The 19,174-nt window shown below is 41.9% G+C and overlaps 2 protein-coding genes across 8 annotated transcripts in view; both read right to left on the bottom strand.

Annotated features, from left to right (window-relative positions):
• Positions 1 to 6,337, bottom strand: part of aff4 (AF4/FMR2 family, member 4) — a 56,985-nt gene extending 50,648 nt beyond the window's left edge. For 2 of the 6 annotated variants that reach the window (XM_084386864.1, XM_084386862.1), the window contains exon 1: positions 6,018 to 6,291. The gene's annotated coding sequence lies outside the window, so the exon portion shown is untranslated. Of the gene's footprint in view, positions 1 to 6,017 lie in introns of all 6 variants that reach the window. The other 4 variants (XM_084386859.1, XM_084386858.1, XM_084386860.1 and 1 more) reach the window with 3 other exon arrangements.
• A 418-nt stretch (positions 6,338 to 6,755) lies between these two features.
• On the bottom strand, positions 6,756 to 18,656 carry zcchc10 (zinc finger, CCHC domain containing 10). Of its 2 annotated transcripts, none has more exons than XM_084386696.1 (4): positions 18,572 to 18,653; positions 18,247 to 18,408; positions 9,447 to 9,491; positions 6,756 to 8,017 (listed from the first exon to the last, which is right to left on the bottom strand). In XM_084386696.1, the coding sequence occupies exons 1-4, from the start codon at positions 18,610 to 18,612 to the stop codon at positions 7,768 to 7,770; spliced, it is 498 nt and encodes a 165-aa protein (XP_084242822.1). In that variant the 5' UTR covers positions 18,613 to 18,653; the 3' UTR covers positions 6,756 to 7,767. The 2 variants fall into 2 exon arrangements, with proteins under 2 accessions (XP_084242822.1, XP_084242823.1); XM_084386697.1 differs by having other exon boundaries at positions 7,215 to 8,005; positions 18,572 to 18,656.
• Positions 18,657 to 19,174: the final 518 nt, after the last annotated feature.

Below are 19,174 nucleotides of genomic sequence, written 5' to 3'. Positions count from 1 at the left end.
TGTAACAGCAATATACACTACTGGGCAGTATTTTTTTTCTTTCTTTTTTTGAAATAAATCAATACTTTTATTCAGCAAGGATGTGTTAAATTGATAAAAAGTGATAGTAAAGAAGATTTACATTATTAGAAAATATTTTTTTATTTTGAATAAATGCAGTTCTTTTTAACCTTTTATTCATCAGATATATTAGGCAGCAGAACTGTGTCCAACACTCATAATAAATCAGAATATTAGAGTGATTTCTAAAGGATCATGTGATAGACTGGATGTCACATGTGACACTGAAGACTGGAGTAATGATGCTGAAAATTCAGCTTTGCATCACAGGAATAAATTATTTTTTTAAAGTATATTCAAATAGAAAACTATTATTTTAAGTTGTAATAATATTTCACAATATTACTGTCTTTTTGAATGGAAGTTCCCCAAACCGGAAGTGCCATCCATAATCCAACACGCAGTAAGCGTGTCAGGAATAAGGTGGATAAAGCAATATTTTATTCATAATATATATATATATACACTATAATATCGGTTGCAACAGAGGTATCATATTAAACTGCCGTGTATTTTCAGACATAATAATTACACACAAATTAGAAACTGAAATGTTTGTATAAAACTCAGTTGCACATCAGGTAGTTTTCATAAACGCTTCATGGCAAATTTATTCAAACATACATATATAATTAACAGTTAATAAGCTCCTCTCTAGTGTTTTTCATAGCTAACTAACAAACAGATTTTGTTAAACGTCACGTTACTTGACATATTTCGTTCACAAGCTGTTTTATTGACATCTTTCCGTGGCTGAAACACTGATTGCGAGATTACATGAGAAATGATACGGATTTGGTTAGTTGTACCGTATCTTCTAACACACCTTCTGATATTCATGCATGTTTTTCTAGATAGAAGTTGTATTGAAGTGGAAGAAAATACTCGCGCGCCGGGCATGGCACTGAGACGCTACAGCAATCGGTCACGTCACATGTTTTTTACACACACTGTTGATTGACAGCATATAATCGGCTCTGATCATCGCCCGTTTTTAAACAATCGTGTGAAATAATAGCGAAAATTATTCAGTGAAAATAACAGATTTTATCGGCCGATACCGATTATTTGCCGATACATCAGTGCATCTCTCCCCCTCTCTCTCTCTACCTCTACCTCTCTCTCTCCCTCTCTCTCCCTCTCTCCCCCGCTCTCTCTCTCTACCTCTACCTCTCCCTCTCTCCCCCGCTCTCTCTCTCTACCTCTACCTCTCTCTACCTCTCTCTCTCCCTCTCTCCCCCGCTCTCTCTCTCTACCTCTCTCTCTCCCTCTCTCTCCCTCTCTCCCCCGCTCTCTCTCTCTACCTCTCTCCCTCCCTCTCTCTCCCTCTCTCCCCCGCTCTCTCTCTCTACCTCTACCTCTCTCTCTCCCTCTCTCCCCCGCTCTCTCTCTCTACCTCTACCTCTCTCTACCTCTCTCTCTCTACCTCTCTCTCTCTCTACCTCTCTCTCTCTCTACCTCTCTCTCTCTCTACCTCTCTCTCTCTCCCCCTCTCTCTCTCCCCCTCTACCTCTCTCTCTCCCCCTCTACCTCTCTCTCTACCTCTCTCTCTACCTCTCTCTCTACCTCTCTCTCTACCTCTCTCTCTACCTCTCTCTCTACCTCTCTCTCTACCTCTCTCTCTACCTCTCTCTCTACCTCTCTCTCTACCTCTCTCCCTCCCTCTCTACCTCTCCCTCCCTCTCTACCTCTCCCTCCCTCTCTACCTCTCGCTCTCTCTACAAGTGAACTCACTGCCGGACGTGTTTCTGGAACGAGTAGGGTAATAAGAAGAATAAGCCAGGTTTAGTTTAATCCACCGAGAGCTCAGGGGATGTTTGATAAGATAACCTTGCTTTCTGGAACACACCCTGCTGAGGTCGCAAGTACAACAGCAGCAGCGATCCTCAAAAATAAACCAGAAGAACATGAAGCATGGCCTGTTAGATCCCTCGCCAACAACTTGAGAAGCTTTTATAAACTGACAATGGCAAACAAGCGTCAGCCACAGTCTTTCTAGTCATAAACACAGACAGAGGAAATGGTCAACTCAAACCACAGATCTCAGCTCAAACAGGAAGAGTCGAGACCTATGATGTTGTTTACACACAGGTTGTGTCGGGCTCAACAATACACCTCTTGCGTCGCACACTCATGCAAATACAATTTCTGTGTGAGGAAAAAATTCACGTTTTCAGAGTTTTAGTGTCAGACATTAAACTACTATATATAATGTTGAATATAATGTATAATAATGCAATGGGGGGAATATGTGTGTGTCCTGATAATGCCAAATGTCTGATGTTACCAGTAAAAAGTGTCCGGCATTATTATAAATATACAATAATTCAGTATTTTCATCTTCAGAATCATGAATATTGTTATTCTGGTGTCTCTATTGTCCTGTGCTTTGGGTTTCAGCACCGAGTCCAAGACTATTCATTTACACACACACAATGTAAAGCCAAATTTAGCGTTTTAATCAACAGGACATTTTTAGTTAACCTTTTATCATATGTCTTGGAGTATGGCATTAATATGGTATGGTGACATGTATCGAGTCGTTCCACCCCTAGTGCGCACCTCTCCTGATCACAGCGTACGGGTCAGAGACGGTGTGAGCGCGTGCGTGTTTAGTTTGGTTACATAAGCGGCACAAGGCCTGTCCCAGCTCAGGGTTTACATCTGTGCCAAGAGCCTGCAGGCATGCATGAGTTCGCTGGGTAATTATTCATTTCATTTATGCAATACAGCAGGATGACATTTTACGGCTGTAAACTAATATTTATAAACTGCCTACTACAACCTATTCAAGATTTATGTAAAAAATAGCATTTATGAAAGTGGACTTTTTCACTCTTGAGCTGACTTTAGACTGTCCGATTAAATAAGTCAAGAAAAAGTCACGGAGGCTTTTGATCCGTCCCTCTGAAACTAGAGCATGGTTTCAGACCTATTTCTCCATTCATTTTTCCCATAGGGATTTTTAAAAGGTCTTCATTAAAGGCCCACTGAAGTGCCTTGAAACACGCAGCGTTATTCAGTGCGTTGACGTAATTTCCACTGAAACAGGAAGACAGGGCGGGACATATTAAATAGCTCCTCCCCTTTTTTTAAATAGCCAATAGCGTTTAGTTTAGATCGCAGCTCGGCTGTTGAGCTCCTTAAAGCGGCAGTGTCCTCTTATCTCTGACCGTTTCTCCATATCGCTTTAAAATACAGCAGTCTGTGCAGAATTCAAAAATGTCCGATACGTTCGGCGACTCGATCAGATGATCCGCTCTGTGTGTCGTGTCTCTGGACCGGACTTCACTCGCCCCAATGTTCACGCTGAATCATTCCCCATCCCCTATATAGTGCACGACGTGCCAGTCACCATGTAGAAAACAGTAAATGTGTGAGCTTCAGCGTGTGTTTATAATGTAGGGGGCGGAGCTTCAGATTCTAGAGAGCATTTGATTGGACAGAAAACCTGATGAGAAGCTGAAGTGCCGAGTGATGTCATCAAAAGTGAGAGACTAAGTTTTGAATGCTTATACTGCATCTTCTCAATGTGAATTTGGTCATTGTTTTGGAGCGCACTAGCTTATAGATTACAGTAAGATTAACATATTCATACTAAAAAGCCAAAAAACTTCAAGTTTGATTTCATAGGGACTTTAAGAGTTTAATCACAACATTACAATCTTTGATTTGAAGCAAAAAAAAGCATTTGAAAATCAGACAAAGATACAAGACTGAACGGCTTTAGTGAGGGAGAGAACTGCAATACCGATCAAGCATTGCGAAATATTACAAAATTAATATTAATTCATAGATGTCGATTATCTATATACTATAGAAACAAACAACATTAATTTATTGCAAAATATGCATACATTTATATACACACAAATATTTAAAGTCACCATGAAATCAAAATGGACCGTTTTAGTTTTTTCATGGAATATTGCTATAAATTAGGCTATTTATCTGTGCATATCATAATGGTTTTACATTCACGTGCCTCGCAATCTTGAATCGGAATAACTTCCTCTCCCTCCATCTCTTCTCTGGTGACGAGGCAACCTGTCAATCACATGAGATCCACCAATAGCAAACCACAACCATCCAATCAAAACACCACAGACAAAATCAAACCCCGCCCTAAAAGACTAGCACAACTTCTGTCTCATGCTGACTTCATGTATTTTGAAAGCCTCATTCACAGCGCTTCATTAGCGTGGGCTAGTGCGCTTAGCTTGTTTTGATGGGTATTATGGGTAATGTAGTTTTTCACCAGAAATTCCACTGTGAAACATGCTTATTATTTTTGGGAAAACAGCAAATGCCACTATCCTCATAGCTCACAGTGGGCTCACAGTCTTTAAAGCTTTACAAGTTAGTGTTAAAAAGCAGTACCTCTATGGGATTTTTTACCGTAACCTGACTGTTGCACTCGTTTGGAAGGTGAGACTGAAAAATTGCATTATGGGAACCCTACACTGAGTGCAAAAGTTTAGTTTACTTCCATCATACTCAAAAACAATTCCTGCAACTCACAGAGATAACAGTCACATGTCTTGTGCACTTTATACTCTCTCACACACACACACACACACACACACACACACGCCTAGTAGCCACTACAGAGTGGAAAATTGTTTCTCATCCAATTTTTTTTTTTTTTTCACCATGTTGTCCACCATGACAACTTTGTGTAGCACTCGTGCCTCTCTCTACTTCCTGAAAAGGGATACACACTTGTTTCCATGCCATTTGCATTGCCCTTCGGACTGAGAACACACACTCCCTAATCACTTAAGATAGACAAACACAATATTGCATTTCTAAATTCGAGCATTTACATGTTCGAATTTGCATACTACACAGTGCACACCTAATCTACACCACAGTAAGTAATAGTAAGAGAGCTATTAGTACTATACAACTCCAAACAAACCCTAGTTCCTGCTTTAGCCACTGACATTTTAAAATGGCCTCCAAACATTGATAGGCTAATACAATTAGGCCTGTTATTTTACATTTCTGCAAGATATGTTGGTTCAAAGATGTTAATCAGTAAATTATGACTGCGAACAGTAGATCTGCCCTAAAATTAGACCTACATGTATGGAGTAAGCACTATGATCCCTCAATAAACAATTTAAAACAAGAATACTGACAACTGTCAAGCACAAAACAAACACTGTTGAATTAATCTTACAAATACCATACTTAGTAAACAACTTGCTCTGCAGGTAATCACAATTAAAATGTCTAATTACCACAAAACATGCGAAGTATTGTCAACAGAAACCAGTCTGAACCGAATTTAACTCCCCAAACAACTGCCATTTTAACTGGTTTTTGTTTTTTTAACTGCCATTTTAACCGTGTTTACATTTTGTCAAGTTTGTGACGCAAATATTTTTACGCCACAGTCAAAAAGTTGCCATATTATAATATTAATAATAACAACAATACTACTAATAAACAAGCAGTTGAGCTCCTGAACCAGTCAGTAAGGTGTGTTCACGTGACTCTCCCATTAGCATTTAACGATGTGCGGAAAGTTAAAACTCAAACGCCAATTTAGTTTGACCGCAGTAAATGATCGATCAGCAGAAATGTCCACTTCTGGTAATAAACGTGCCAAAAAAAAAGAAAAAAATGGCATCAAATAGAAACGCTTCATCTGAAAGCGCTAGATATAGGAGGATGTATATCTAATGACACATTATTAGCAGCTGTCCACGATCGAAAAGTATAAAATTGATAATTGATTCCTAGTCGATGGCATGTGAGTGTGAGATCAGGATTGGACACAGTTCGCATGTTAGCTAAACACAACACTTCAACACACTCGTTGAACGAGCTATAAAGCTTGCTCTCCTTCGTTAACAACTCGTTACAATCTATCTCATGGATAAATGATCAAATGTTACTATACATGGATCATTTGAATTATGCAATCGCCCGATTTATGGCCCACTTACCTCTTGGCTTCTTTTAGGCCCGAAGCATTCTAGCTATGAAGCCTTTCCCTTTGTTCACACACTGATCTGCTGTATCGTCCCAATAAATGTGTCACACACCAGCGAGAAACGCGTAACTGCTCTAAAAGACAGCGCTCGCTAAGGTGAGCCATGCCGCCGAGGCTCGTCTGCTCGTCATGATTGTGTCGGACAGATTTTTCCAGCAGATCACGATCATATTTTCAGGAGATCATCGCGTCTCTGGCTGGCTGATGTCGGCTTGGTAAACTAACGTGGTCACGTGACGCGCGCGTCCTCTCAAAGCGGCCGCGTCTCAGCCTAAAACGAGACAACTCAAAAGCAGACTTTTAATTTTATTTTTTAATATTTTTGTACGATGTAGTTTCGGATTATGTGTCTAATAACCGATACGCAATAACTAATTTAATTATTTCTATTTATTATAAATTACTTATTTATTACTACGAAACAGTATTTGTTATGTAGTCAACGTTTATTAAACTGTATATTATTTTATATTACATTACCGGTCAAAAGTTTGAAATAATTTCGTATAATTTAATATTCAGCATCTTTACTCCAGTCTTCAGTGTCACATGATCCTTCAGAGATCATTCTAATACGATGATTTGCTGTTCAAGAAACATTTATGATTGATAATTATGATGTTGAATATCTTTCTGTGGAAACCGGATTACCAGCAAGAACAGCAAGGTAAATAAAAGGTTGATTTTTTTTAAAGAAATGAAACACTTTTATTATTGAGTGACGCACTGATCCAAAGTGACAGTACAGACATTCATAATGTCAGAAAATATTTCTATTTTACATAAACGCTGTTCTTTTGAAGGTTCTATTCATCGAAGAACCCAGAAAAATATCAAGGAGCAAAAACAGTTTTCAACACTGGTAACAATAACCATTATTAATAATTGAGCATCAAATCATCATATTAGATTGACTCCTGAAGGATCACGTGACACTGAAGACTGGAGTAATGATGCTGAAAATTCAGCTTTGATCACAGGAATAAATTAGTTTAACTTATAAAATATTGTTCAAATGTTTTATAATACTACAATTAGCAATTTCACAATGATACAATGACCAGTAGTGTATCTAAACAATAATATATTGCGTGATTTCTCAAATATTACTTCTTTTCAACACAAATAAAGACTACAACACAAACATGATATGCTTTATAAATATTTTATGAAGCAATCTGTACAAACACATGGCTGCGAATCAAACATTTTGACTCATCTTTCTGATGAGAAAGATTACTTGCGATTTAAATGCAGTATTAACAATATTACTAACAAAAGAAACATTTCTTCATGTAACAAATCAGTTTATTTCATCTTAAAACGAAGACCATGTTAAAACAACCTCGCCTCTTTTTTATGGCATCATTCCTTCTTGGAAAAACAGTTCAAAACCTAACTAAAAAGAAGCAAAAACTGAACATTTATGTTAAAAAATACGCAAAATTAATCAACTGGTATGAGCAGATTACAGCATTTTAATGGATAGGTTTGAGATTCCACTACTCTCTGGCAAGAAGGAAAAACAAAGTTGCATTTGTCTCAAGGTAAAAAAGAGAATGTGATAGTGGATTTTTACATTTTACAAAACAGGATAACAATATATATCTCAGTTTCTTTACAAACATCACTTCCCAGCCTACTCTTACATGTTCAACAGCAGAACAGTCAATGTGTGACGCGAGTTCTGCCTTCGAATCAAATCATTTCTTCTTTTTTCTCTTTTTTGGAGGGCCTTGATCCGAACTGCTCGAGGAGTCGGAGTCCGAGCCCGAGCTGGAGGAAGACGAGGAGGAGGAGGACGAGGACGAGGACGAGGAAGGGCTGGAGCTTTCCTCGCTGTCGCTGCTACTGTCTTCAGACGAGGATGAGGAGCTGGAGGAGTCGCTGCTGTCTGAGGAAGAGTCGCCGGAAGAGCTTGACGAATCACTGCTGCCGGAGCTGGAAGAGGACCTCAAAGAAAACAGCAGATCAACATATCAAGTGCTGTGCTTCAACATTCAACCTGTGTTTGTTCCTCACAGGAGGCACAGATCGGGTGTTATGATAGCAGTGTGAAGAACAACCACCTGAAATCTGACATTTTCCCCTAGTGATCTGGGCCGCTTTTGTATGTGTAAATATATATATAATACATGATTGTGTGTTGTAGGCCAGTGGTATATGGCCATATATATATATATATACCTACAGTAGTCAACATTTAAAGTGGATCAAAACCTTTCATCAAAGTTGTCTTTGATGTCTTAGGACAACTTTGATGAACTTTTTTCATCTACTTCAAATGCGGACTACTGTATGCATGCATGCATGCGTGTGTGTGTGTATATATGCATGCGTGCGTGTGTGTGTGTGTGTGTATATATGCATGCGTGCGTGCGTGTGTGTGTGTATATATGCATGCGTGCGTGCGTGTGTGTGTGTATATATGCATGCGTGCGTGTGTGTGTGTGTATATATGCATGCATGCGTGCGTGTGTGTGTGTGTATATGCATGCGTGCGTGTGTGTTTATATGCATGCATGCGTGCGTGTGTGTGTGTATATATATGCATGCATGCGTGCGTGTGTGTGTGTGTATATGCATGCGTGTGTGTGTGTATATATATGCATGCATGCATGCATGCGTGTGTGTGTGTGTATATATGCATGCATGTGTGTGTGTATATATGCATGCATGTGTGTGTGTATATATGCATGCATGTGTGTGTGTATATATGCATGCATGCATGCGTGTGTGTATTTATGCATGCGTGCATGCGTGTGTGTATTTATGCATGCGTGCATATATATATATATATATATATATATATATATGCACGCATGCATAAATACACACACGCATGCACGCATGCATAAATACACACACGCATGCATGCATGCATATATACACACACACATGCATGCATATATACACACACACATGCATGCATATATACACACACACATGCATGCATATATACACACACACATGCATGCATATATACACACACACACACGCATGCATGCATGCATGCATATATATATATATATATATATATATATATATATATATATATATATATATGTTTCTTTGGTCATACACCATTCATCCTTATATTTACTATAACATAGGGCTCAAACTGTAGACTGTTTTTTGACTCATTTATTGTTTTGGACATAAGTATACTCATATACTCTACACTAATTTGATAGATAGTTGTGCAAAACTGTGAGTGCAATTAAATATAAATTAAATTCATACCAAACCTAGCATGCGGCAAAAAAAGTTCATTGGTTCCCTCAAAGTAATTATATAATAGATAATACATCTTAATATTTCACTTTATAAAGTGCATAACAGTCATAACATGTTTATACTGGTAACACTGGCAATGACTCACCTTTTTTTCTTTGGTTTTTTCTCACTGCGCGCTGTTATTCCAGGTCTAAAAAGTGTCAAGAAAGTACAGTTGAAAAGCACACTTTTATGTGACAGGGTTTTTCCAGTATTTAACATGATAATTGAAATAAGAATGATTGAAAAACACAACAAATGGACATAATGGAGTAGTCTATTTTTTTTATGTGGTTGTCCATTCTATACTACCAACACATGCAGTGTGCAGTTCTGCACTTTCACCTTTAGATGGCGCTGTCTGCCTAAAAAGGATAGTTTGGTGTTCACTCTTACTCGCCCTCATGACGTTCTAAACCCGTAAGACTTTAGTTCATCTTCAGAAAACAAATTAAGATCTTTTTGATGAAATCTGAGAGCTTTCCATTCCTCCATTTACAGCTACGCAGATACCACTTTGCCGCATTAAAACGTTTCTAAAGAGATTGTAAAACGAATCCATATAAATTGAGTGGTTTAGACCAAAATTCCTGAAGAGACTCGATCTCTTTTTATGATGAACAGATTGAAATTAGGTTTTTATTCACATATAAACATTGATCAGCGAACATAAACAGAAGCTCAACCGAACCTGCTTGACATGCGAGAATGAACCTCATTGGTTCTTGCTGAAGCTCAAACGTGCCGCGTAACACGAGAATGAACCTCATTGGTTCTTGCTGAAGCTCAAACGTGCCCCGTAACACGAGAATGAACCTCATTGGTTCTTGCTGAAGCTCAAACGTGCCGCGTAACACGAGAATGAACCTCATTGGTTCTTGCTGAAGCTCAAACGTGCCCCGTAACACGAGAATGAACCTCATTGGTTCTTGCTGAAGCTCAAACGTGCCCCGTAACACGAGAATGAACCTCATTGGTTCTTGCTGAAGCTCAAACGTGCCGCGTAACACGAGAATGAACCTCATTGGTTCTTGCTGAAGCTCAAACGTGCCCCGTAACACGAGAGTGAACCTCATTGGTTCTTGCTGAAGCTCAAACGTGCTGCGTAACACGAGAATGAACCTCATTGGTTCTTGCTGAAGCTCAAACGTGCCGCGTAACACGAGAATGAACCTCATTGGTTCTTGCTGAAGCTTAAACGTACCCCGTAACACGAGAATGAACCTCATTGGTTCTTGCTGAAGCTCAAACGTGCCCCGTAACACGAGAGTGAACCTCATTGGTTCTTGCTGAAGCTCAAACGTGCCGCGTAACACGAGAATGAACCTCATTGGTTCTTGCTGAAGCTCAAACGTGCCCCGTAACACGAGAATGAACCTCATTGGTTCTTGCTGAAGCTCAAACGTGCCGCGTAACACGAGAATGAACCTCATTGGTTCTTGCTGAAGCTCAAACGTGCCCCGTAACACGAGAATGAACCTCATTGGTTCTTGCTGAAGCTCAAACGTGCCGCGTAACACGAGAATGAACCTCATTGGTTCTTGCTGAAGCTCAAACGTGCCCCGTAACACGAGAATGAACCTCATTGGTTCTTGCTGAAGCTCAAACGTGCCCCGTAACACGAGAGTGAACCTCATTGGTTCTTGCTGAAGCTCAAACGTGCTGCGTAACACGAGAATGAACCTCATTGGTTCTTGCAGAAGCTCAAACGTGCTGCGTAACACGAGAATGAACCTCATTGGTTCTTGCAGAAGCTCAAACGTGCCGCGTAACACGAGAATGAGTCTCATTGGTTCTTGCTGAAGCTCAAACGTGCCGCGTAACACGAGAATGAACCTCATTGGTTCTTGCAGAAGCTCAAACGTGTTGCGTAACACGAGAATGAATCTCATTGGTTCTTGCAGAAGCTCAAACGTGTTGCGTAACACGAGAATGAACCTCATTGGTTCTTGCAGAAGCTCAAACGTGTTGCGTAATATGAGAATGAATCTCATTGGTTCTTGCAGAAGCTCAAACGTGTTGCGTAACACGAGAATGAATCTCATTGGTTCTTGCAGAAGCTCAAACGTGCCGCGTAACACGAGAATGAACCTCATTGGTTCTTGCAGAAGCTCAAACGTGTTGCGTAACACGAGAATGAACCTCATTGGTTCTTGCAGAAGCTCAAACGTGTTGCGTAACACGAGAATGAACCTCATTGGTTCTTGCAGAAGCTCAAACGTGCCGCGTAACACGAGAATGAGTCTCATTGGTTCTTGCTGAAGCTCAAACGTGCCGCGTAACACGAGAATGAACCTCATTGGTTCTTGCTGAAGCTCAAACGTGCCGCGTAACACGAGAATGAACCTCATTGGTTCTTGCTGAAGCTCAAACGTGTTGCGTAACACGAGAATGAGTCTCATTGGTTCTTGCCGAAGCTCAAACGTGCTGCGTAACACGAGAATGAACCTCATTGGTTCTTGCAGAAGCTCAAACGTGCCGCGTAACACGAGAATGAGTCTCATTGGTTCTTGCTGAAGCTCAAACGTGCCGCGTAACACGAGAATGAACCTCATTGGTTCTTGCAGAAGCTCAAACGTGTTGCGTAACACGAGAATGAGTCTCATTGGTTCTTGCCGAAGCTCAAACGTGCTGCGTAACACGAGAATGAACCTCATTGGTTCTTGCAGAAGCTCAAACGTGCCGCGTAACACGAGAATGAACCTCATTGGTTCTTGCTGAAGCTCAAACGTGTTGCGTAACACGAGAATGAGTCTCATTGGTTCTTGCCGAAGCTCAAACGTGCTGCGTAACACGAGAATGAACCTCATTGGTTCTTGCAGAAGCTCAAACGTGATGCGTAACACGAGAATGAACCTCATTGGTTCTTGCTGAAGCTCAAACGTGTTGCGTAACACGAGAATGAGTCTCATTGGTTCTTGCCGAAGCTCAAACGTGCTGCGTAACACGAGAATGAACCTCATTGGTTCTTGCAGAAGCTCAAACGTGCCGCGTAACACGAGAATGAACCTCATTGGTTCTTGCTGAAGCTCAAACGTGTTGCGTAACACGAGAATGAGTCTCATTGGTTCTTGCCGAAGCTCAAACGTGCTGCGTAACACGAGAATGAACCTCATTGGTTCTTGCAGAAGCTCAAACGTGATGCGTAACACGAGAATGAACCTCATTGGTTCTTGCTGAAGCTCAAACGTGCCGCGTAACACGAGAATGAACCTCATTGGTTCTTGCTGAAGCTCAAACGTGCCCCGTAACACGAGAATGAACCTCATTGGTTCTTGCTGAAGCTCAAACGTGCCGCGTAACACGAGAATGAACCTCATTGGTTCTTGCTGAAGCTCAAACGTGCCCCGTAACACGAGAATGAACCTCATTGGTTCTTGCTGAAGCTCAAACGTGCCCCGTAACACGAGAATGAACCTCATTGGTTCTTGCTGAAGCTCAAACGTGCCGCGTAACACGAGAATGAACCTCATTGGTTCTTGCTGAAGCTCAAACGTGCCCCGTAACACGAGAGTGAACCTCATTGGTTCTTGCTGAAGCTCAAACGTGCTACGTAACACGAGAATGAACCTCATTGGTTCTTGCTGAAGCTCAAACGTGCCGCGTAACACGAGAATGAACCTCATTGGTTCTTGCTGAAGCTTAAACGTACCCCGTAACACGAGAATGAACCTCATTGGTTCTTGCTGAAGCTCAAACGTGCCCCGTAACACGAGAGTGAACCTCATTGGTTCTTGCTGAAGCTCAAACGTGCCGCGTAACACGAGAATGAACCTCATTGGTTCTTGCTGAAGCTCAAACGTGCCCCGTAACACGAGAATGAACCTCATTGGTTCTTGCTGAAGCTCAAACGTGCCGCGTAACACGAGAATGAACCTCATTGGTTCTTGCTGAAGCTCAAACGTGCCCCGTAACACGAGAATGAACCTCATTGGTTCTTGCAGAAGCTCAAACGTGCTGCGTAACACGAGAATGAACCTCATTGGTTCTTGCAGAAGCTCAAACGTGCCGCGTAACACGAGAATGAGTCTCATTGGTTCTTGCTGAAGCTCAAACGTGCCGCGTAACACGAGAATGAACCTCATTGGTTCTTGCAGAAGCTCAAACGTGTTGCGTAACACGAGAATGAATCTCATTGGTTCTTGCAGAAGCTCAAACGTGTTGCGTAACACGAGAATGAACCTCATTGGTTCTTGCAGAAGCTCAAACGTGTTGCGTAATATGAGAATGAATCTCATTGGTTCTTGCAGAAGCTCAAACGTGTTGCGTAACACGAGAATGAATCTCATTGGTTCTTGCAGAAGCTCAAACGTGCCGCGTAACACGAGAATGAACCTCATTGGTTCTTGCAGAAGCTCAAACGTGTTGCGTAACACGAGAATGAACCTCATTGGTTCTTGCAGAAGCTCAAACGTGTTGCGTAACACGAGAATGAACCTCATTGGTTCTTGCAGAAGCTCAAACGTGCCGCGTAACACGAGAATGAGTCTCATTGGTTCTTGCTGAAGCTCAAACGTGCCGCGTAACACGAGAATGAACCTCATTGGTTCTTGCAGAAGCTCAAACGTGCCGCGTAACACGAGAATGAGTCTCATTGGTTCTTGCCGAAGCTCAAACGTGCTGCGTAACACGAGAATGAACCTCATTGGTTCTTGCAGAAGCTCAAACGTGCCGCGTAACACGAGAATGAACCTCATTGGTTCTTGCAGAAGCTCAAACGTGCCGCGTAACACGAGAATGAGTCTCATTGGTTCTTGCCGAAGCTCAAACGTGCTGCGTAACACGAGAATGAACCTCATTGGTTCTTGCAGAAGCTCAAACGTGCCGCGTAACACGAGAATGAACCTCATTGGTTCTTGCAGAAGCTCAAACGTGTTGCGTAACACGAGAATGAGTCTCATTGGTTCTTGCCGAAGCTCAAACGTGCTGCGTAACACGAGAATGAACCTCATTGGTTCTTGCAGAAGCTCAAACGTGCCGCGTAACACGAGAATGAACCTCATTGGTTCTTGCAGAAGCTCAAACGTGCCGCGTAACACGAGAATGAACCTCATTGGTTCTTGCTGAAGCTCAAACGTGTTGCGTAACACGAGAATGAGTCTCATTGGTTCTTGCCGAAGCTCAAACGTGCTGCGTAACACGAGAATGAACCTCATTGGTTCTTGCAGAAGCTCAAACGTGATGCGTAACACGAGAATGAACCTCATTGGTTCTTGCTGAAGCTCAAACGTGTTGCGTAACACGAGAATGAGTCTCATTGGTTCTTGCCGAAGCTCAAACGTGCTGCGTAACACGAGAATGAACCTCATTGGTTCTTGCAGAAGCTCAAACGTGCCGCGTAACACGAGAATGAACCTCATTGGTTCTTGCTGAAGCTCAAACGTGTTGCGTAACACGAGAATGAGTCTCATTGGTTCTTGCCGAAGCTCAAACGTGCTGCGTAACACGAGAATGAACCTCATTGGTTCTTGCAGAAGCTCAAACGTGATGCGTAACACGAGAATGAACCTCATTGGTTCTTGCTGAAGCTCAAACGTGCCGCGTAACACGAGAATGAACCTCATTGGTTCTTGCTGAAGCTCAAACGTGCCCCGTAACACGAGAATGAACCTCATTGGTTCTTGCTGAAGCTCAAACGTGCCGCGTAACACGAGAATGAACCTCATTGGTTCTTGCTGAAGCTCAAACGTGCCGCGTAACACGAGAATGAACCTCATTGGTTCTTGCTGAAGCTCAAACGTGCCCCGTAACACGAGAATGAACCTCATTGGTTCTTGCTGAAGCTCAAACGTGCCCCGTAACACGAGAATGAACCTCATTGGTTCTTGCTGAAGCTCAAACGTGCCCCGTAACACGAGAATGAACCTCATTGGTTCTTGCTGAAGCTCAAACGTGCCCCGTAACACGAGAATGAACCTCATTGGTTCTTGCTGAAGCTCAAACGTGCCGCGTAACACGAGAATGAACCTCATTGGTTCTTGCTGAAGCTCAAACGTGCCCCGTAACACGAGAGTGAACCTCATTGGTTCTTGCTGAAGCTCAAACGTGCTGCGTAACACGAGAATGAACCTCATTGGTTCTTGCTGAAGCTCAAACGTGCCGCGTAACACGAGAATGAACCTCATTGGTTCTTGCTGAAGCTTAAACGTACCCCGTAACACGAGAATGAACCTCATTGGTTCTTGCTGAAGCTCAAACGTGCCCCGTAACACGAGAGTGAACCTCATTGGTTCTTGCTGAAGCTCAAACGTGCCGCGTAACACGAGAATGAACCTCATTGGTTCTTGCTGAAGCTCAAACGTGCCCCGTAACACGAGAATGAACCTCATTGGTTCTTGCTGAAGCTCAAACGTGCCGCGTAACACGAGAATGAACCTCATTGGTTCTTGCTGAAGCTCAAACGTGCCCCGTAACACGAGAATGAACCTCATTGGTTCTTGCTGAAGCTCAAACGTGCCGCGTAACACGAGAATGAACCTCATTGGTTCTTGCTGAAGCTCAAACGTGCCCCGTAACACGAGAATGAACCTCATTGGTTCTTGCTGAAGCTCAAACGTGCCCCGTAACACGAGAGTGAACCTCATTGGTTCTTGCTGAAGCTCAAACGTGCCGCGTAACACGAGAATGAACCTCATTGGTTCTTGCAGAAGCTCAAACGTGCTGCGTAACACGAGAATGAACCTCATTGGTTCTTGCAGAAGCTCAAACGTGCCGCGTAACACGAGAATGAGTCTCATTGGTTCTTGCTGAAGCTCAAACGTGCCGCGTAACACGAGAATGAACCTCATTGGTTCTTGCAGAAGCTCAAACGTGTTGCGTAACACGAGAATGAATCTCATTGGTTCTTGCAGAAGCTCAAACGTGTTGCGTAACACGAGAATGAACCTCATTGGTTCTTGCAGAAGCTCAAACGTGTTGCGTAATATGAGAATGAATCTCATTGGTTCTTGCAGAAGCTCAAACGTGTTGCGTAACACGAGAATGAATCTCATTGGTTCTTGCAGAAGCTCAAACGTGCCGCGTAACACGAGAATGAACCTCATTGGTTCTTGCAGAAGCTCAAACGTGTTGCGTAACACGAGAATGAACCTCATTGGTTCTTGCAGAAGCTCAAACGTGTTGCGTAACACGAGAATGAACCTCATTGGTTCTTGCAGAAGCTCAAACGTGCCGCGTAACACGAGAATGAGTCTCATTGGTTCTTGCTGAAGCTCAAACGTGCCGCGTAACACGAGAATGAACCTCATTGGTTCTTGCTGAAGCTCAAACGTGCCGCGTAACACGAGAATGAACCTCATTGGTTCTTGCTGAAGCTCAAACGTGTTGCGTAACACGAGAATGAGTCTCATTGGTTCTTGCCGAAGCTCAAACGTGCTGCGTAACACGAGAATGAACCTCATTGGTTCTTGCAGAAGCTCAAACGTGCCGCGTAACACGAGAATGAGTCTCATTGGTTCTTGCTGAAGCTCAAACGTGCCGCGTAACACGAGAATGAACCTCATTGGTTCTTGCAGAAGCTCAAACGTGTTGCGTAACACGAGAATGAGTCTCATTGGTTCTTGCCGAAGCTCAAACGTGCTGCGTAACACGAGAATGAACCTCATTGGTTCTTGCAGAAGCTCAAACGTGCCGCGTAACACGAGAATGAACCTCATTGGTTCTTGCTGAAGCTCAAACGTGTTGCGTAACACGAGAATGAGTCTCATTGGTTCTTGCCGAAGCTCAAACGTGCTGCGTAACACGAGAATGAACCTCATTGGTTCTTGCAGAAGCTCAAACGTGCCGCGTAACACGAGAATGAACCTCATTGGTTCTTGCAGAAGCTCAAACGTGCCGCGTAACACGAGAATGAGTCTCATTGGTTCTTGCCGAAGCTCAAACGTGCTGCGTAACACGAGAATGAACCTCATTGGTTCTTGCAGAAGCTCAAACGTGCCGCGTAACACGAGAATGAACCTCATTGGTTCTTGCAGAAGCTCAAACGTGCCGCGTAACACGAGAATGAGTCTCATTGGTTCTTGCCGAAGCTCAAACGTGCTGCGTAACACGAGAATGAACCTCATTGGTTCTTGCAGAAGCTCAAACGTGCCGCGTAACACGAGAATGAACCTCATTGGTTCTTGCAGAAGCTCAAACGTGTTGCGTAACACGAGAATGAGTCTCATTGGTTCTTGCCGAAGCTCAAACGTGCTGCGTAACACGAGAATGAACCTCATTGGTTCTTGCAGAAGCTCAAACGTGCCGCGTAACACGAGAATGAACCTCATTGGTTCTTGCAGAAGCTCAAACGTGCCGCGTAACACGAGAATGAACCTCATTGGTTCTTGCAGAAGCTCAAACGTGTTGCGTAACACGAGAATGAACCTCATTGGTTCTTGCAGAAGCTCAAACGTGTTGCGTAACACGAGAATGAACCTCATTGGTTCTTGCCGAAGCTCAAACGTGCTGCGTAACATAATTGGTTCTCACACATCAAGCGAACATGCTTGAGCTTCGGTTTACCACAACTGATGAAATTTTGGACTAGTCTAAACTGCTCAATTCATATGGATTAGTTTTACAATCTCTTTATGAACTTTATGAAGCATCAAAGTGGTAGTTGCATAGCTGTCAATGGAGGGACAGAAAGCTCTCAGATTTCATCAAAAAGATCTACATTTGTGTTCTAAAGATGAACGAAAGTTTTACGGGTCTGGAATGATACAAGGGTGAGTAATTAATGACAGAATTTTCATTTTGAGTGAACTAACCCTTTAATATTAGAACTAGGGGAGATTACTGATCTTTAAATATCCGTAATATAGAAGCGAGATTCTATCGAAAGGTGTTGACTGATAAACGAGTAAACTAGTAATCCATTCATTCAATATTACTACTCTCGTATGTGAATGCGTTGTGTCTCTTACCCCAAATCATCTGAAGGGTTGTTCTCCTTGTCTTTCAGCTTCTTTTTTAACTCAGCTGTCCTGGAAGGTCTATAAAGATACTTTCTTTTCCCAGTGCATTCAAAGGACCAGTGTCCATGTTCCAGGCATTTCTGACAGCGAACATGTTGTTTGTTTGCCTCCCTGTGGAAATATGAGAAGCCGCGCAGTAATAGGTGAAACCTGGTGTTAAAATAACAAAAACTCAAATAGGCGACTGATGAGATACAGATAAACAAAAATACAATTAATATATAAAAACTATAATATACAACTCCCAAATCGTATAATGTGTCAAATAACTCACGCTTGTCGTCGAGCGATCAATCTATGCATGGGAGTCGCCATTTTGGATGCGATCCTGTGCGCGAGCCTGAAAAAATAAAGTGCGCCATCTAAAGCTTAGGAGAGGCTTCAGCCTCGTTATTTTATTCAGTTTCATTTGTTTGTGTATGTATTGGTCTATTCATGTGAATTATTACAGCATTTATTACGCCAATATAGGGGAAACCGTGAAATATACACAAACGCTTGTGGTTTTCATTCACCTCTACTTCACTCAAATTATAATAATGTTTGTGAATTCCGTCCTAAAATTCCAGTGTCACCAACTCACCATTTACTTGAATAAAATCGTACAGACTGAGAGCAATAAAAACAAACTAGACAAGTTGTCTTTTTAGAATTAACAAGTTGCTTTGCTTTTTCAATTGTTGAATGTAAAAAAATAAATAATAATAATAATAAAAAAAATCAGAGCAACTACTTTAATCGTGTGAATAGAGAATTATTCTAAAATTATATTCTCATTAAAATCGGCAAATATTATATTTCTAGCTCTATTTTTATTAGACATTAAGGACATAACATATAAATTATATATATCATTTTTTCTTCTGTATTGTAAACC

The sequence above is a fragment of the Rutilus rutilus genome (genome assembly GCF_951802725.1).
Source record: "Rutilus rutilus genome assembly, chromosome: 18".
NCBI classification, from domain to species: Eukaryota; Metazoa; Chordata; class Actinopteri; order Cypriniformes; family Leuciscidae; genus Rutilus; species Rutilus rutilus.
This window is presented reverse-complemented; position numbering and strand designations above follow the sequence as displayed.